This window comes from Rhipicephalus sanguineus, chromosome 11 (genome assembly GCF_013339695.2).
Source record: "Rhipicephalus sanguineus isolate Rsan-2018 chromosome 11, BIME_Rsan_1.4, whole genome shotgun sequence".
Classification (NCBI taxonomy): Eukaryota; Metazoa; Arthropoda; class Arachnida; order Ixodida; family Ixodidae; genus Rhipicephalus; species Rhipicephalus sanguineus.
This window is the reverse complement of record NC_051186.1, coordinates 112,880,224-112,900,471: the sequence shown is the minus strand read 5'-3', so window position 1 is coordinate 112,900,471 and position 20,248 is coordinate 112,880,224. Positions and strand designations below refer to the sequence as shown.

General features: G+C 46.7%; 1 protein-coding gene across 2 annotated transcripts in view; it reads right to left on the bottom strand.

The window, feature by feature from the left end:
- Positions 1 to 20,248, bottom strand: part of LOC119375328 (uncharacterized) — a 127,239-nt gene that overhangs the window by 4,273 nt on the left and 102,718 nt on the right. For both annotated transcript variants that reach the window (XM_037645505.2, XM_049411031.1), the window contains exons 6-7: positions 15,473 to 15,657; positions 1,670 to 1,776 (exon numbers count right to left, since the gene is read on the bottom strand). In XM_037645505.2, coding sequence (XP_037501433.1) covers positions 1,670 to 1,776; positions 15,473 to 15,657 — 292 coding nt within the window. The remainder of the gene's footprint in view (positions 1 to 1,669; positions 1,777 to 15,472; positions 15,658 to 20,248) is intronic.

Genomic DNA, 20,248 nt, shown 5'->3' with positions numbered 1-20,248 from the left:
CCGCGCATCTAGGAGGCTAGGTCCCTGAGATGAGGAGAGTGAGAAACCAAAGCTGAAACAAAAGAAGGAAAAGGCTGGGAAGCCTCTAAAGAGAAAGAGGGAGAGGGGGAAACCGGTTGCTCGTGCATATTGCCGTTTGTCTGTGTGCTAGTCGCAGCTATAGCTCAGCGTCGCTCTCTGCGTAGCAGTGAGCCGGATGGCTGGCGTTTGGCTACGGCTACCCTGTAGCTCGGCCTAAAGACTGCGCGGCTCGCGGGGATCTATGTATACAGCGTTAGAGGGTGAGGAGGAAGCATTCGCCGGTTCAGAACCAGAAACGGAGAGAAGAAAACCCGAGAGAGATAGAAGCCGAGAAAAGACGGAGAAGAGAGAGAAGGGTAAGATTGGGATCGTGCGTATAATTTCTCGCTTATAGCGCGTCACGCCCATGGCTTCTTCGTGTTCTTCTCCGAGCCAACGCGCATCCCCTTCTTCGCCACGTGTTTGCATGCGTTCTCTTTTTTTTATTTTTCTGGCTTCTTCGAGTCCTCGTGCTCCTACAGCTTTTCCTGCGGTAAGGTTGCTTTGGTGGCCGTTTTGTTTTATATCCTTCTTTCTTTCCCCAATTTTCCTCGCCTAAATTTGCACGCGGGGTGTTCTTGCTGCGCGTGCAAAGACTCCTGGTGGACGAGCCCCTCGTTCTTGTTCGGGGTCGACCGGCGTGGCCAATAGGAGAGAAGCCCAGTCGGCGACTATGGTCGCTTAATAAGGACCCTCTCTCCCACCTATCTTAAGGAGGAGGCGGGCGGATCTCCGGGGCGGTTCTTGCGAGATGCGCGGTACCTCACGCTGTCTTTTTTTTGTTTTCCCATTTGCGTATGTCTCTGCTGCTGCCAGAGCCGGATTCGTCTCGGAACGGGTCGAGTCAGAGTGTTTAATTTAACATTCTCTTCTCCATCTCCTTCAAGCAACGCTTCGTTTCTCGTTGTTGCTGTCTGAGAGACTGCTGCATCTATCTGCTTTGATATTCTGATTACAATATACCATGAACACTGTACAAATGTTTGTTTTTAGGAAAGTACATGAACTACATTACATCCTTGAATAAACTATACGTGTCAGTCAGTGCTCTGTATGTTTTTGCTTACACGAAAGTGCATGAACCTAATGATATCCATGATGAAAAGGCACACGCAAGTGTATTTGCAAGCCGGGGATCATTGTCGACATTGTCAGTAAGAACAAACAGCAGCAAGGTGAGGGAACAGAGTGGCCTCAAGCTGTTCTCAATTGCATATGCAAATACAAAGAGCGCATCATAATCTCGGGCGGAGATATTTGTCAGCATATTCAATCATGTCATCCAACGGCAGCGGTGCAGAACACATCGAAGGGCAGAACTGGCAACCATCTCGCTTTTGTAGGACGACACTACAAATAAATTCACACCACTTTTCTTGCTGCTTTGTGCTACAAAAACCCTATCATAACCCTTCCACCACCTAGCGGGATCACACAGAAATGATTTGCAAGAACACATTAACCTGAGTGTGTTTTCAATTACAATGATATCCGTCTATGTACGACATTAGGTTAAGTTTGCATTAGGCACATATTTGTATCAGGTATGATAGCCATATGCAGAAAGTGTGAACGCCCTATTATTTGTGCGCCAGCGTAGGATACTCACTGAGGCGGTGCTTAGACTGTGCTTCCCTCAGGTGTTCCCAGTGGACAAGCTCGTACCAGGAGATGCTCTGAAGGCTGGACTTTTGATAACCGAGATGGAACTCGCCGCTGCAGAAAGAACGGAAAGATACCTTTTAAAATGCGTTTGCTGATGCACGTTGTTCCCCACTTTACGCGTGGACATTCCCGAGAGCCGGCCATGCTAGAAAAAATACAACAAATAACTTCAAAGATATTCGAACGTCGTCGACGTGGGAGTACTACGGGCAATATATCTTCAAGAGAAACTATTTGGGTGCCCTTGCGACGATACACAAAAAATATGAGCATTCACGCTGTCAGAGACCACGTGTTAAAGAACATTACTCTGTGGGTACGATTTTCAGCATCGGAAAGGGCCATGCAAGTTAGTGCGTACGGTGCCGTAAATGACGTCTGCTATATTTCTGATTCATTAAGTAACAACAACAGCGCTAAAAAGACAAGGACCAGGAAAGACACGACAAAGGCGCTGTCTCTCCACTAAAAATCGCAGGCACATGCACACATATTTAAAGCCGCCGACCTAGTCAGATGACAAGCCATAGCATCTGCGCAGCAGAGTACGATCAATAAATATAGCTAATCGTAACAAAGAGATACACGTGTGCTATGCAGATGCCGTGGCTTGTCATGTGACTAGGTCGGCAGCTTTACAAGTGTGGGCATGTGGCTTCAAATAAATTTTTATCTGAGAGTCAGCGCCTGTGTCGTGTCTTTCCTGGTCCTTGACTTTTTAGCCCTGTTGTTCATACATAATGAATTACCACGAACTTGCCCAAGTATCTCATCTATTGCTATTGTATATATATATGTGTTTGCGTGGGCTTTTTACAGGAGGACTGAAATTGCAAAGGAGCTTCATTTTCGTATCCAATTGCCTTTGTGGTACCGCAATATGTGTAGCGTCAAGAGTTTCCTTGATATAAGACAAAGTTATATGAATGCGTGCGAGCTTGCTTGCCGACGCATCTGCCCGTAGCACTGCAGGTCCAAGAACACCGTAGAGAACAGCTGGCCGCAGACGCTCTGGGAAGTATTTTTGCTTCCATCTCCCTACCTACTCATCAACACAAGTTCCTTCAGCCACCCGAGAGCCCGTCGAGTAAGGACAGGCTTCGGCGTGAATGAAGGCGTAAATTTCACGCCTCCGCGGCGCTGCACGCACCATACAAGGCCTGCCTGCCACTCACAGACCTCCGACCGGCAGCCGATTCATTCATGCATTGCCGGAAATCTCGGTCGGCGTATCCAAGCTACGGCTGCGCATATACACGGAACGTACGTTATAGTGTATACGTAAGCGCGCACGTTTCGGCTTGATCAAGCATGTACGCGTGTGCGCACGAAGTCAGCCCACGCGCCCAAGAGTGGCAAGGCCAGCGCTTAATGCACGCACAGTAAGCACGCTTTGCCATCACCTGAGCGATGAACGTGTCTGCGCTTCACGCACGGGAGCAGCGACGTGCACGGCAGCGCAGTATAATATCGACAGCGGCGAGAAACATTGCAACATCCGCCTTCAGTGGCGGCAGAAGCTAGTGGTCTTCATCGCACCGGAACGTGGTCACGTGACTTTGCTTATGAGGCCACGAGGGTTATATACTGCAAGGAGCGTGCGCGTACACTGTTGTGACCTCCGGCCTCGGAGTGCACTACCGCTGGCCAGGACTGTGAAATGTACTGAACGTACACGAAGACGCCGAGGACGAGTAAACACGTTGGGCAGACTTGTTGCGTTGCAGGAAGGGTACCAGCAGATCACACTGACGTCATTGCAGCTACCATCTTATGGAACCAGCAGGTCGACAAGCTCCGTGAGCTCGAAACGGGAAAGTCTTGCACCGGCAGCGAAATCCGCAATACGATGTCCTCTCTTATGTCTCATGGTATACAATGTCCTTGCCTCTCTCTCTAGAAAACATTTATCAAGCTGACTTTTCTTATAACCAACAGGCTTGCCCGTTTCGTCATGTAAGGTTATGTCAGCTGTATAGCGATACGACCATTTTCTTGGAATTCTGACACTTCAATTAACATTCACAGTCTGTTCTAATCGTGAATAATACATACATAATGAAACAAACGACTGAAATTTCTATAGAAAAGACAATTCTAGATTTTCAAGAAATATCTTTACGAGGAAAGGCGTGATTTAGGGGCTTTACGTATCTACATCGGACGCATGCTTGCGCTTCAACCTTGTATCGAATAACCAATAATTTCATCAATTGTCGATGTGAAGAACAAGAAGCAACCTCCTACATCTTGTTACTGCCCGTTCTCAAATGCCTTGACTCTTTCTGAATGCAGAACAACGTTTCTAAGAAGTTAAATGCATACAAAAAAAGCTTCCTTCCAAGAATGAGCACCTCGTATTTCTTATATTTCCGATCCGGAGTCCTAGTTCTCGGTTCAAGCTTACAATAAGCTTGCCCACCAAAGCGTCCCCATGAGGCTTTTTTTTTTCTTGTATTTTTTTGTATGTCATGTTATCTGCAACAGCGTACCATACATTCGCATCACCGTATTGGCGCATTGACAATCACATCCTTTAGCGAGTCCCAACATATCGTGAACATGCCCTTCCTTATGCTCTATATGTGTGAAAATTTGAATACGACACGTAGTACTGCTGTTTGAAGTCATTGTATTTCGCACAATGGCGGCGCTCTCTAGACTGTGTTGACAAATGACGTTTTTTATGTGGTAATTTATTTATGGTCTTGCAACGTGTTCCTGCGATGCTTTTGTTTGCAGTGTAATGTAATCCTGATCACTCAATGTCGATTGCAAGAACCTTTTGCATAATAATAAACTAGCTAATTTCCACATCCTTATAAACGCTGAACAGTCTCCTCTGCTTGGAACTACGGAGCGTAAACATCGTTACAAAGTTAATGACAACTGGCTCTGAATTTCAGCAATTATTTTCAACAAGCATATCGCCGGAAAAGCCACACCAGTTTCTTCACACATAGTTTTTTTTTTTCTTTTTTAGCTAAAATTTTGCATGGCAGTTCTGACGTCGGTTGCAGGCACAGCAAAGCTTACTTCATAGAATATTCATAGCTTTCTCTTTGGGGCGGTCACCGCTTAAAGTAATTAAGTTAGAGCGGTTGAATTGGCGCTTAGCCAACCGAGGGCACTGCCTTGGAACGACTGACAAATACCACAAATAGCTCGTGTGCTCCGAAGGGACGTACACACTTCTCAGGAAAATAAATTGCAACGAAACAGAAAGAAAGAAAGAAAGAAAGAAAGAAAGAAAGAAAGAAAGAAAGAAAGAAAGAAAGAAAGAAAGAAAGAAAGAAAGAAAGAAAGAAAGAAAGAAAGAAAGAAAGAAAGAAAGAAAGAAAGAAAGAAAGAAAGAAAGAAAGAAAGAAAGAAAGAAAGAAGAAATGGCGCTCTCGGACAAATTAAGCATCCGGGTGCGACTCATGATGCCTGGCCGTCGGCCTCCTCGTCATTAGTTACGCTCCATGGCGCGCATGCGCACAGCAGCATTCTTGCGCCTATAAAAGGCGCCAGAGCACGTTCGTTTAACCTTCACGATCGTCTAATTGCCGTAAAGGATGTTTACATCATTGGGACGGATTCAAACTTCCGCGGGTGCAACGGTGTTCTCCATGCATCTCCTACGTGCCCCTATGTTTCAGAAGTAGCACATAGGCTGACTGAAGTGCAGAAAAAGACGCATTAACAAGCATCGCGGCACATGGAAATGGAAGTAAGAAAAAATTGTGCGTAATGGGTGGTTCAGTGTTCCAAAACGCAATAGGCGTAGCGCTCCGTATTGGCGTATTGTTTACATTGGAACACCTTGAGCATAAGTGGACTTCCCTTGTATTCCAAAAGTAACTAGAATTACCAAGACTTTTGATTTATAAGAACATAGAAGCAGTGAAATTATATCATGCGAGGACGCTGTGGCAATGTCCAAATGAAGAGTAACATTGCTCGAATCAGTAGAGTATAAGTTGATTAAACCGCAACTTTTTACCCAAGAAGACTTGTTTTGTATTCAAAGTACGTGAAAAAGATATTGACGTGGTGATTAGCACATGCTGGTAAACTTCTATGCATTACAAACGCCCCTTGTGGTCTCGCTTACACTGAGGAATAAATTACCTAATAAACGACTGATTCATCTGCGCTTTATATCTGCTCCACTATAACGTGACGCCACATAGCTGAACGAAGAGTTAAAAGCACTTGGCGCTGTTTCTGTGCTTTCGTGATCCAAGAACGTTGGCGTTCTTAACAATGGCTTATCATACGTGCTACCCTGAAGGTAACGTCTAAGAGGGCCTACATAAGCATTACGACCGTGTTTTCCTAATTAAAGTGAAGCGATCGAATCCATTCATTGCTCTAGTGGGAATTGTTACATTAAAGCCCACCATAAAACATCACATTAAACTTATTATCGGCAGCTTCGCACATAACTGTACAGGGGTGTATCGTATAAGTTAAGCAGCTTCATGCGCGTTATAAACTCGGCCACACAAGCACGATGAGGTTCGATTGCTCCTAATATGGACGCGAGCGCGGCCAAGCGCTCCCGATGGTGAGCATCGGTGCATCAGGTCGTTACCGGCGAACGGGCACCCAGCTCTCTAATACACTATGCGAGTGCATTAGCGCAGAATACGGCGCGTATGCGGTCGTGCTCCAAACTCGCACGTGAGGCGAAGAAAAGAAATAAAGAATATCGTGCTCATTTTCACGTATGTACGAGGGCACTGTAAGTTCCCGGTGGCTCGTTCCGTGCTGGCGCCCTTAATGGAAGTCACGTCCGAGCTATTCGAAAGACTGACCGCGCATACTCATCTCCAGGGATGCTATACAGGGCCCCCAAGTCCGAGACCTCGCGCTCCGTTACGCTGGCTCGAAATTCGCATGCCGTCGCCGTTCTTTGCAGCCAAAGTGGGCGCTATACATACTCTCGCATCGCTTCAGGGTGGGTCACTATGGTCAAGCGTTCCGTACGTGGACCGACCCAGTGGTACAGTCCTATTACGGCGCACATACATCCATTTCCTTCGCTTTGGTCTCAGGTTCGCAACCCTTCTTTCCCACTCCTTCCCCTTTCCTGGGAGAGGACCTTCTTTATGGCGCGATGCCCGGCGCATCCCTCACGGGTTGTTACACGGTTTTTTATAAAAGCAGTTCCCAGTGGCCGTCCACAGATGCGTTGCGCTCATTAGGAAGTAGAAGAAGAGGAGGTTGAAGTCTGCGGCTTTCAAAAACGCCTGGGCGAAGACGAGATGCGAAACTTCCTCCTTCGTGCTCGCCTCAGAAGCCGGCCGAATCATCCGTGACCGGCGCTTGTCCATTTGTCAATGTCCTCCGGCGGAGTGGTTATGTATACGCATAGCCTCCTTCAACATTCTCCGGCATCGCGCTCTTCAAAGCGTCCCCGCCTTCTATCAATTCATTTCTTTTCCTGGTTGGAACTGCTCTCTGGCTCGGCCTGCACGTCGCGTCCACTAAGTGGCCGAAGCGAAATGGGCATCGCTTACTGCGCGGCGTTTGCTGGGGGCGCTTGAAATGAACCTTCGACAGCGTGTCCTGGTGGGCAAGCTTGGCAGAGGTATCTCCTTTCGGGCCGCGAGCGATAGGCTTGTGTTTGTCTGTACTCGTGTCCGCTAACGACAGATCGCCGATGAAGACACATTTAAAGGCCGCTAGCTGTCGCGGGACCCCTCCTGCGGTGTGCTCTAATTTCGGAGCGTCCATGTTGCGTGTACAGCGTGTTCTCGGCTTGACAGTGACGGTGTCTTATTTAGAGGAGCGTTACGGAACTGCACTGACTACGCGTGTTATGCGCTACCCGTTCTTGCAAGTTACCGTGATGTCTATAGGACTTTCCTTGATGAGGTAACGGGAAGTGCGTCATACGCAACGTGACGTGTTGCTCTACTGAATATGTTTTTTTTTCCTCGTACGCGATGTGCCAATGAAATTAAATTTTGGAGGCGAAGTATGGATGACAGGTCTCCTACCAGAACGATGACGCAGCCATCGTTCTGGTAGGAGACCTGTGTGGTTTGGAGAGTGAACCAGCCCCCCCTCCCCCTCCGAAAAAAAAACCTTTTTGCGTGTGTATATATACGCCATCCATGCAAACACACGCACGAACATGCATAAAAGTGGATTGGACCACCCCTCCCCCGAAAAAAACTTCTGGCCACGCCGCTATACGAACAGGCAAGTGTCAGAACACTCGTTTTGCCAAACACAGACCCACCTCGTAATCATGTTTCTTTCTTCTGCGAAGAAGCCCTGCTTTCGTATCTCCTTTATTATTCAAACTATTATGCAAATAATTGATGAAAACGAAAGCAACTATTTAAATTGCGTCACGGAAGAAAAAAAGAGTTAAGGCCACGACAGCGCTGGCGTATGCTCGCTCCTTGTGCCTTGCTCAGCGCTTTATGAATTCTTGTAATGTACCATATATCACGAGTAACATCCTACGTACAGCAGGAAAGCACAGGACTGAAAGAAAATTAGGATACCAAGGAAGAAACCACAAGGTTCAGCAAGTATACTAAACATAGGTTAACCATCTCTGTGTTGCTCATGACGCATCCGTCAAGGAACATCGCCAAGCTACTGCCGTCAACCAAGCGACGATTCCCGTATACAGCGTAAATCGCTGTAAAGATCAGGCAAAATAAACAGGCCTCCTATCACGCTCGGAGAACTAAGTGCCATCTTTAGGAGCGCAGCAATATGCTCTGTGGTTGGCCCCAAGATTAACCGGACACGTCCGAAACAATGGACGTGCCTGCGCCTGATGATGACGGCATGCTCATCATCGTAACCCAGCACGCTTGTGTTAAGAAAGAACGCCGAGTGAGAGCATGGGGAAGAAGAAGAAGATGGCGTGGCCAGTTTTGTGGCGCGGCTCCCGGTGCAGGTCTTCTCCGGCATCCGGGAGTGCGCATTCTCGCGGTTGGTGCGCGTGACGCTTACATGGCGGCGCCGTTCCGTCATGCCGTCACGAGGGACCGAGGCCGTCGCAGAGAGCCAAGGCTGTCTTATGCTGGGTACAGTGCGTGGATTAGAAGCGGTACTGCGTTGTAAGACTTCCATTTAGCGGAGACTGAAGGGCTATGGGGTGGCTTAACGTCGTAAAGGTGTACTGGAAGCATATGTGAGCACCTTAGCCCTCATGACTAGTGATTTCACAACAACCATGCTTCTCACAAAGAAAAGCGAAAAAGGAAATAGCGATCAGGGAAGGGACCAGGCGAGAAGCTACAACGCAACCAATGTTATTCAGTACATACTTAGCAATATTCGTACGACGACAGTGAGAAAAAGTGAAAATAAAGAATAAAACGCGATATGTGAGAAACTTCCAGAGCACAAGTGACACTGAAAAATATGGCGAAAATTTGCAGCGAATGATTGAAGCCTGGGGAAGTGTTAGATTGGGGGTTACGAAGGGAAGTGTCGGATGTTGAAGATAAATATGCAAAATACAAAGCTCACGTTCAATGGCTTGATGGCAGAACAGGGATGGGAAATGCAGTCGAGGATAGTGACTGAATATGCGCGGTGATGAAGTTAAAAAAAATGACAGGCATAGAATGTAATCAGCACGCGCAAGACAGGGTGGTGTGGAGATCAGTGGGGGATAACTTCGCCACTGAGTCGACGTAGAATAGGCTAACGTTGATGATAATGGCGGTGATGGTGAGCATATACTGGCGGTTGCAACTGGCGCATTTAGAACTGTATGAAAGACCTCTTGAGCAGTGAGGTTTACAGCCACACTCTGCAGGACGATAGAACTCACTCGTCATTTCACCTCCGCATCAAGGAATGCACTGCACTGAAGTATCTAGGGCGCGTTCTCTCTCCAGTGATTCTTCAAAGACCTCTGACGCACCACTGCTGAAGGTTTAAGACCAAGGCCCTGCGAAGCGTATGGGTACTCAACTACTATGCTTCTACACCAAAGGTCGGCAAGGTGCGCCGTATTCAAGCATTTAGATGCAAAGCAGGTGTTAATGGGAACGTTTTATATTCTCACTTTTTTTATTGGCGCCAGTATGCCCTACGGCATAAGTTAAATAAAAAGAAAGAGTTCAGTTTCGCTGACAAAGGCCAGGAGCTGTCGATGCAAAGGCCCGTGCGTCCAGCGCGTTAAGTCGGGTGGTCGACCGGGGCGGTAGTCAAGGCCTCGTAGGTGGCGGGTGCGAGCCTTGTGAAGGCCCGGACAGGTCCCAAGTAGGTGATCGATCGTTGCCTCTGTGGCTGGATGATCTTCATTCTTTCATGGTGATCCGTAAAGCGCGTTCACCTGCGAGCTGCTATAAGCAAGACTGGAGCGGGTCAACGGACGTAAGTAGCACACCGCACGAAGACGTGCCACCCAAGCGAGGCCGAGATGAGCGCATCATCAGCTATAGAAGAACGGCCTTCTAATTGCGTCACGCCATCTCCTAATAACAGTTACTCCTGAGCGCCACAGAGGATGAGATTCACAAAGAATGCGTTGGAGGGCCTTTATAGGGCACGTGGGGTGCGTACTGCGCGTGTGGGGCCGGCTGTACTCGCGATTTTGATTTACAGCGCGAAGCGTCCGAGCCAAATTCGTGAGCACCCGCTTCTTTTTTTTTTTTCCCCGGTGCAACGAGTGGTGCACACTCGTCTTGTTCGAGATCGATCCGGTGTAGAACAAGTTCGGTTCGTCGCTGAGGAACACCTCCCCTACGGGCAAACCAGGCCAGCTAGGAGACGATGAGAGCGGTAGACGAGATCACGAGTTGGGCTGGCAATGATCACGACCAGGCCGTATGAGTGCACGGTCAAAGTGCCTGAGATATATGCCCACGCATAGTAGCCAGTTTTGCAAAAAGCTTCTCTGCACGTACTGTTGGGTAGACGTTATTCGCTTATACCCAACGGCAGTCCTACCTGAAGCTACCGCTGTGCGCGGGCCGATTATAACTTTAGGAAAGAGGCTTCTTCGACGCGGCAAGTGATATTCAAACAACTCGTATGCAGTAATGACAGAATAGCAAACTAGACACGAACCATTTTTCTCGTTCGCGAATCGGCCGGCACATCGACGAACGTTTCTTTTCTGTTCATGGCAATAAGATACACTACAGGTAACAAGGACCAGAATTTATGGACGAATGTGAGACTCGGCTTCATGAAGTGAAATATGGCATTCCTCTCGTACTACCGTGTAGGTAGCTTTTTGGAGGCAAAAGGAAGCATTCACTCAGCGGAGGCCGTTCATGATTTGCCATAGAGCTTCCTTCGTCAATCGCTTGGTGCAGTAGATATACTCAATGCGTAATGTTTAAACCTGGAGGAGTAGTCACTTCAAACTTCTCTTTTGTGCAATCGCCTTCTTTGTCACTGCTAGGATATAGCTTTCTCGACAGGTAGACTCTGCAATATTGTTTCTGCAATAAAAGCTGTTACGTACTTAATCTGAAATACACAAAGTATTCGTCATAACATATAATTATTGTGTCCCTTGGTTTTCCTTTCCAACTTCATTAATAAAATTACAAAATGGGGGCCAACGAGCGCGGTACCTAAAGCTGTCTACAAACATCATCATCATCAGCCTGACTACGCCCACTGCAGGGTAAAGGCCTCTCCCACGTTCCTCCAACCAAACCGGCCCTATGCTAGCTGCGGCCTCGTTATACCCGCAAATTTCTTAATATCATCTGCCCGCCTAACTTTCTGTCTCCCCCTCGCACGTTTGCCTTCTCTTGGAATCCAGTAAATTACTCTTAATGGCCACCGGTTATCTTGCCTACGCGCTACATGCCCATGCCCATGCCCACTTCTTACTGATTTCGACTAAGATGTCCTTAACACCCTTTTGTTCCCCTGACCCGCGCTACTCTCTTCTTGTCCCTTAAGGTTACAGCTACAATTTTCCTTTCCATTTTCCCTGCTACGATATTCGAGGCTTACTGACCCGTTCCCACTCCGCGTCATACTTTACGGCTATGGCCTGTTTGGCTCGCAGCACATTCGTCACTCCGCAAACCTTTCCTGGAATTCGCTCAACAAGGACTGAATAGTATACCTACATTTGGCCAGTCTTTCGCTCGCGGACGTCAAAGAGACGAGACAGTTTGTATCCTTCGTCGCTCGAACTAAACTTTGCGCCACACAAATATTCTTCAATTTAGCGCTCTCCTTAGCGGCGTGAACTCGGTCCGCCTCGTGCCGCCTAATTACGCCCCGTAACTCACGGCTCACGTTCTAGCACCGTAGCGTCGGGCCGCTAAACGCGAAGCGTACGAGGACCGTAAATCTTGGCGCCAATGAAGAGGGAGGATGCCTCGTCGGCAAGCCTCTTCTCAAATGCAAATCACTTCCTCGTACTCACACACACACGCACATACGCAGCGAGGGCACAATAGCAGCCACCCACTACCACACACCTAACTTTTTTTTTGTAGGACGGCGTGCCGTTGGCGTTCGTGCTTTTAAAAGAAGACCTCGACAAACGCCGGTATGTATACCGGGGCGACACACTGTAACAGAGCGCAGCAGCTGGGCTGCCGCTACTCCCACTTTTTATGGGGTTTCTAGGTGCGCTGCCCCGGGCCGTGCATGGGGCACGCGTGCATCGTCGCTCCCTTTTGCAGCTTCTTCTCCGCTTTGAGTACACGGGTATTATTGCGGCTGCAGACCCGAGAATCACGAGTCGCGTTCCTTAGAAAGCGGGCAAGGAGCGCAGGGAGGTCGTATGCTCCATAAAACGCCCGCTTCAAAAGTAAAGCAGTTGAAACAATAAAAAGAAAGATACGCAGATGAAAACGCGAGGTCTCGATATAAAAAAAGGGTCATGGAAATGTGACGTCATAGAGGAGGTTTCGATATCAAAAGGCCCGAAGCGGCACGCCTCATTAAAGCTGACATGAAACTAAGAGAGAGCTCCGAATCGACGGGACTGTTTCATCTCAACCGTTCGTTAGACGACCTGCTTGAGCTTGGGTCTGGCAAAGGAAGGTGTGCGGGATTGTACGTTGCTCCGTTTGATTTCCCGACACGTCGGCAGACCGTGACTGGCCTACCAACGACAGAACCAGATGGGAAAAAAATGTCATACTGTTTTCTAGATTTTTTTAAAGAGAGTGTCTTCAAGTTTTTCCCCAACGAATACTACAACAGTGGTTGAGCCTTATTCTAGGACAGAGTAGAAGTGGGCATGAACAAGGAGAACCCAATTGACCATAACATCAGGACCACAGTAGGTGTTTTGCGACGAAGAGCACTGCAGAGATTGCGTACTGCAACGCGAAGCCATCGCATCCTGATAAGCAAAATGCATACGGGCTGAGATCAATCGAGCACAGTTTGATATAGCCGGCATGCTGAATTGTAATCAACTGCCACGTTTCTCTGGCTCCCGAAGTCAATCGGCATCGGGTTCCAGAGCAACCCCCAAATCTCAATCAGCTACACCAAATTTTGCAGCTGCTCAATCATTTCGTTCAATTTTCAGTCCTCATTGTGCCGATCATTCCAATACCTAAATTTCCTATTGAGCGTCCGCAGCAAAGGCAGAAATAGCAACGGAACATGAGCTTCTGTGTATTTCCCTCTTTTTGTGGTGCATTTGCGTTTTTTACAAAACCCGATGACTTCACATTCATTCGCGTCCTATGTCGTGAGTGAAAGCCTGGCAGCAGCAAGGCGGATTATAAGATATGCTTCGTCACCTGCTTCTTGCTAACATCTTATATGGATCAGTTTCCTCGTACCTCGCATTATGAGGCTATAGCGCATCTTGAAGCACTTTTTTCCCTCGTAAACTCTCAGCTATGGTACTGTAAATGAGATCACCTCAGACTTCCGCAGGCTGCTCCTATTTTGCACGGAATTCCTGCTTTTCTTCTGACGCTGACACCGGCATTCACTCCAAGCGGAAGCGCAGCCGTGTCGAAAAGCGCAAGACTTCTGCGGTAGTCCGGAAGCGAGAAGATGTATCTGATTCTTTGCAGTTGTAATTGCGTTACTCGGTTACTCGGACGCTTTTTTTTTTTTTCTAGTTCTCGCGAGGCTGCTCACCCTGTTCTGAAGGAAGTAGATCATTTCTTTCGTTTCAGTGACGAGATTGCTTCATCAAAATGTAAAGCCGGGTTTCTTACTACTGTTTCCGCATGCTTGTTAAGATGTAATTCTTAAAATGGCAATAATAAAAGATATGCAGGCGACTAGTTCGGGGTAGCACGTAACCAGCGATCCACTTATAGAAACTCCATTTGCTATGGTAACTGTCACTGCATGTCCTGCGCGGGTAATTCGCAGTATACATAAATTATACAAAAGTAACCAACATTATGCTCGTAGGATAGTGATCATTCTAATTCCAGGCTGGCTTTCTGCCGGTTCAACTTGCTTTAAAATATCTCTTCGCAGACACTGTTTACTTATGTGAAAAATTATTTCATTATAACGTGCATGCCATCGGCTAAAAGGGCTTCCAAAGGGATTCTTACTATCGAATTCTTGGTTTTGAACAATTACAGCAGGCTAAGAAATCAAAGCAACAAACCAACCAAATTCTTCACTTTCACTTGAAAAAATGTGCATCGTTACACACACGAATCAGAAAAGGCACTCGGCACTCAAGAAGACTTGAAGTTCACTGGGTCTACCTGCCTTCGGGACATCCTTCTGTACTCGATCAACGCGTACCTCCAGTGAAACCATTGAATAGCGCTTCACTTGGGATCAACTGGGCTTTAAGGAAACGAGACACATGTGGCTAATACTTCGCCGTATTGAATAGCGTTTCGCGTTATGAATACTAGACTTAACTGTGGCCCCACTGGAACATCTACTCAGGCCGCAGAGGAAGCATCGGCACTGCAGTGACGTGCGTTGATTTCAGCTTTCGGGTGCAGAACCCAGCAACCTTTTAAATTGTCATTCATGCGACATATCTTCTAAATATCATTTTTCATCAAACATTTCTGTGCCACAATAAGTACTCACAGCAGAGTTCCGATGCATTTATTCATTTTAGTTAGTAAGCAAAGCTTTCAATGTAATATGTAGTAGCGGGTTGACTTACGATTAATTGGTGATAAGGTTCGTGCAATGCACACGTGACTGCGCCGTGGCTTATTTATCCTCTAGAAAATGCATGACATAAAAAGTGTGAACAGTAGAATGATTCTTGTGAGCTCATCGCTTTGCACATCTGGTCGTCATTTATGAACTCCCGTTTATAGTTACAATGGATGGAACGCGTGAACAATCCACTATAGTTCTCGTCATTCGTTTTCTCAAGTATGATGTGTAATTATCACACTTACTCCGCAAGATGTGCTGAATTTCCTTTGCCTGCGTCACAGCTTATGAACTTTGTAGTGGAGCAGATGCACGAACGAGTATGCGCCTGTGAAAGAGGACGAAAGACGACCCGCGTTCTGATTGCGCGAGAGCCTGTGCCGCCTTTGCCAACCTTGCACTGTGTTAGCGTACGGTCCCTTTTCGTCGCGACCTCCTTACATCAATAAACCTCATCACAACTTTAAAGGTTCTTTCAGGTGTATAAAAGTGGCGATCTGGAACAATAAGTACAGTGAGAAAATTTACATTGTCCCTTATTAATTAACCGATATAAAGCCGTATAATCACTCGTTTAGAGTTCATGATCGTTCAGAATCTTCGGCACCAATTCTCCCTTGACAATTTAGGTATTCTTTACATTGAGAATTCAACTGATGTAGTACCAAGATGTCTGAGTACTCACTTTCTGTCCAGGTGTAGGAACTTCATGTCCATGGAGTGTATGGAGGTGAACACGGATGTCGAACCCTGAACGACGCACTCTCGCGTCTCAGGCATGGCCACGGGAGTGCACGTCGCCAGGAACACGGGCTCGTTACGGCTGCACAGCGGCAGGTACGACACGAAGTGGCCCTGCACCAGAACCACCTGCGGAAAGCAAGTTTGAAATGAGAGCTCAATAAAACCGCCACAAATATGTAGAACATAGTAGGCATACAGGGTGTTTCAAGAAATGTGTTAACCTTCTCAAAAAATCAGGAAAATACGATATTTGATTGCTGTCTTCAGAATTCGTTTTTCTGCAGTGGTAGGAATTTTAAGATGGTTAAAGAAATTATTTGAGACCGTAATTACAAAAGTTATATTAATTCCTAAGTTCCTAATTAGTGGAGTTAGGTGGTTGTGTCAAATGGGAGAATTGAAGTTCTTCGTGCCAGAAACGCTACCCAACTTTGAGATTTCGTAAAAGTGGCATCTAGTAATAATTACGAAGTAATGAAATTCAACCAAATTCAATGGCGAAACCTAAACAGAAACACGGAAGAACGCAACTGCGATATCCTTCTAAGACGTCCAATATGAGTGAATGAATTTTTCTGTAGCGCTAGGCATCTTGAGATGGTTAGAGACATGACTTGAGACAGTAATTAAGAAAGTTAAATTAATTAACTTTTTAATTAGTGGAGTTAGGTGACTGTGTCAAATTGGGGAATTGAAGTTCTTCGTGCGAGAAACCAATCCCAACATTGAGATTTCGAAAAAGCGGCCTCTAGTAACATTTACGAAGTAATGAAATTCAACCGAATTCGATGGCTTTGGCTGTTGAAAGCCGTTGCATTTCGTTGAATTTCATTACGCCACAACAATTACTAGAGGACGCTTTTTCGAAATCTCAAAGCTCGGCTGGGTTCCTTGCATGAAGAACTTCAATTCGCCAATTTGACAAAGTCACCTAACTCCACTAATTAAAAAGTTAATTATTGTAACTTTCTCAATTACTGCCCTAAATGATGTCATTAACTGCCTTAAGATTCCTGCCGCTACAGAAAAAGCAATTCTGAAAGCCCCGAGCAAATATCGCATTTTCCTGATTTTTTGAGAAGGTTGGACACATTTCATGAAACTCTCTGTATAGTGTACCTTCAGGTAACCTGCTTAGGCAAAGGTAGGAAGATGTACATTACGACAAATAATCAAGGTATTTCAAGGAATGCATAATTTCCGAGTTGGAGAATATTCGCTAGCAGTGGTTCTTGCGCATGTCTACAAGACCCGTAAACATTTAGCCACAGCTTATACAAATGAGCAAGAAGGCACTTCTACGTATTTTGTTTCTCGTCAAGCAGCTTTAGGAATGAGCGTTTCATTGATTCATACGAGAGCTTAGCTCCATGGCAACGAGTGGCCATTTATGTGACCTTTTGCATCTTTGGAGACTTCATTATATTGCGTTTTCTGAGGATGAGCAGTCGGCATCACCTAAAGGCGACAACCCCTCCTAAAAATCAGGCGGATTTGAATAAAACATGTAGAAATCCGGTTGAAGCTTCCTCTCATGCAGCAAGGCGACCTTGTTAATCTTTGCACCTCATTAAATCCTAAACACATGCTGGAGCTATGTCAACAGCACTGCCTACAAGACATTATCATAGACCGCTCTGCTATGAAAACACAGCGTGTAAGCTCTATAACTAAGCAGTACAACACTATCCTAACTACAGGCAGATAGGTCTGGACGAGTTCACGAGTGCTCGAATTGCTGCACAAATCTCGCAGAGATACGTGTAAGTAAAGTCATCAGAAGACGTCATTCAAAGCATCGCGCACACTCAACAAGCTTCAAGACGTGCCCTGACACGGGATAGATTAAATGGATGCTCGTTGGTTCAAGAAAATAAGCGCAGTGATACGAAGGAAAGGGGACAGCAACTAGGTGCGCGCATTGCAGCGTTCAGCAAAGCAGGTGAGTAATCAGAAAGAAGCGGTGCTTCGATTGACGTGTTGTTTACATTCGGACAGTAGCAGCTATAGAAAGGTATAGAAACGAGCCTATTAGCAGCCGTCACTCATCGCTTTGCACCCGCTACGGTTGCTTCGACAAACACTGCGCATCGCAATAGATTGGAACGGCCACAGTTAAGAAGAAGAAGAATAAGAAGAATGCACGTAGTTCCGGCGACAAGGGTCATTCGGGGCAGCCGAGCGGAACAGAGAGACCGATACGCGGAACGCCTCTCCATTCCTGCACTGCTTATTCGTATGAAGAAGAAGCGAAACGAAACGCGGAGCCCTGTGAATAAGAGTGGCTCGCGATGGCCGATGCATCTCAGCCCGTGAAGAAGAAGAAGAGAAGCACTCCTCTTTCGTTCCCTTCTCCAGAACGAGAAATCAATGCCGTCTTGGCCGGAGGGGCGGGGAATGGCTCTACCACAAGAGGCACAACAAACGACCAACACAAGAACAGCAAAAGATGATCACGTAAACAGCAGAAGACAAGCAAAAGAACAGCAAAATACCAGCCAAAGAGTAGCAGGACGAAGATTGTTTCGTTCCCAGGGATAGAAAACGGCAGGACTATAGCAGCCACCATACAAGTCCTGGCTTGTACAAAAGAGTTTGTCACACTTTTTTATTCGTTCTCAGTTACCTCAGTTTTAGAAAAGCAAATCGCCTACGTTGTATTCTGTGTTGTTTTTTTCTTTTGGGGCAGGATCATCTTTACGTCGTTCTCACTACCCCAGTCTGCGGCTCGCCCCCCCCCCCCCCCTCCAACCACTTTGCCTATCTGCAGCCCTCTTTGCCCCACAGGGCAGGCAGGCGTGTACTACGACAGCCATTGTTGCTTGTCGTCTCAGGAGAGCAACCGCTGATCGTTTCGTTGAAATCGTCTCGAGTCTGTCGGAGATGCCCCGAACCGTACGGACGCGTTCCTTCATGCCCGGAAAGTACTGCTGGCCTTTCAGAAGTCCGGATGTGAATTCTGCATAGCTCAAGTCTTTATTGGTGATGCGTGCTTGTTGTGTACGCCGTAAGTACCTGTGAAGGGAAACACGGCGGCTATTACGTCGCGGCTGCGTATTTTCGCGTAGTATTTTGCTTAGCTAGCCGCTCGTCGTTTCCGGTAGGCTAACCGAAACCACTTGCTAAGCTGCCTTCCTTACACTCTTAATCATGTCCTGGTTAAATGCTGGCTATATCCAGGAAACCAGACGAAAAATGTCTGGTTTCTGGCTATATCTAGCACTTTAAGCGGGTCCTGATTAGGAGTGTACCCGGCTAGACACCGGTGCGATATTGTATTGTTTTCTTGATCTTTGACCTGTGATCATTTACTGTTATAGCGTATATTGATTCTAAATTGTGCAAAGTGTGCATGTGCGCATGCACACTATGTATTTTTTCTTTTCTATGTATCTTACTATTTCAATTTAGAAACGTTCCATATTCTTCATGTAAGCCGCTTTCGTATTCCTTGCGCGTATTAAAATCTTCATTACAGATATTTCCGCCTTTTTTTTTAGAATACTAATGTGCATACTCGCATACTAAATCACTGTCTGCATTACCATTTTCATGTAGTTAAATGCAATGTAGTAGTGGTCATACTTCGTTTATCTTGTATATGAAACTCTGACATGATTTTGCACACACTGACGTGATGTCAGTTTAAATTTATTAAGCGCAGTCCTGGGCACCCTTCAAACGCACATGTAAGTATTAACTACCAGGCAACATACACGAGGCCTTTCGTTCGTAAGCGGTAGTTGTAACTGATCCCTTGATTTCCTTCGCAAACTTCGCGTTGGCTTTAGAATGTTCTTAGGAACGTATGCATAGTGTAAGGACCTTTCTTCAGTTCGAACAAGAAATCTTTCAAACTCACGATATGGCTACAATTGTGCGAGTGATCGCAGGTTTTCCTGATGCTAATGAAACAGCTATGCACCTTCCTTAGACAGCCTCAAAGCGTGGCAATGACTAAAGTTTTGCTTTGCTGTATCTTCTTACTGCGAACGCACTCACTCTCGGCCCTTGGAACGGATTCCCGCCGCAGCTATCGTATAGCAAAAGAAGTTACGCCAGTTCCAACGCAATGGTATGCATAACACTGACGCTCACACGCCTCCCACATGAAAGAACGCTGGCGAGCTCGGCACAGCACAATGTGTGCCGGTGTGCATCTTCGCCCGGATGCCACTTTCCGTTTCTTCCATTGTCGAGGCGTGTGAGAAGGCCGAGGTTGCGGCGGGAGAAAACGAGCTTTCAATCACCCTTCGGCCTGCGAGGGTCAGCTTACGATGTGCCCATCTTCTATATCGACTTCTCGGTCGTTTTGTTACATTTACTTTTTCGTTGTGTTATTTTTTTTTATGAATAACGAGAGTGTGCGTGTGGGCACATGGCTTCAGAAAGAGCTCGACTCTTAACGATATCTTTTCGGCGGGTATGCAAGTCAGCGTGGCCTCGAACGACTTTTGTTCCGAATCTCTGCAATACAGGAACGTCGATTTCCGAGCGGCGCTGATAGAAACGTGAGTATCTCAGTAACTGAGCAGCGTATTTCATGAAAACGCTATGGTTAAAGCCAACCTTTATAGGATACTGCCGTGCGCCTCCAGGATGAATGATTTCGGTTGTAACCACTAATGGAACAAAGCGACGAATGCGAAGGGTACACTACGCACACGATTTCCCCGGGAATCCCCGGCCGGACACTCTTGACGCGCGTCTTTTCTGT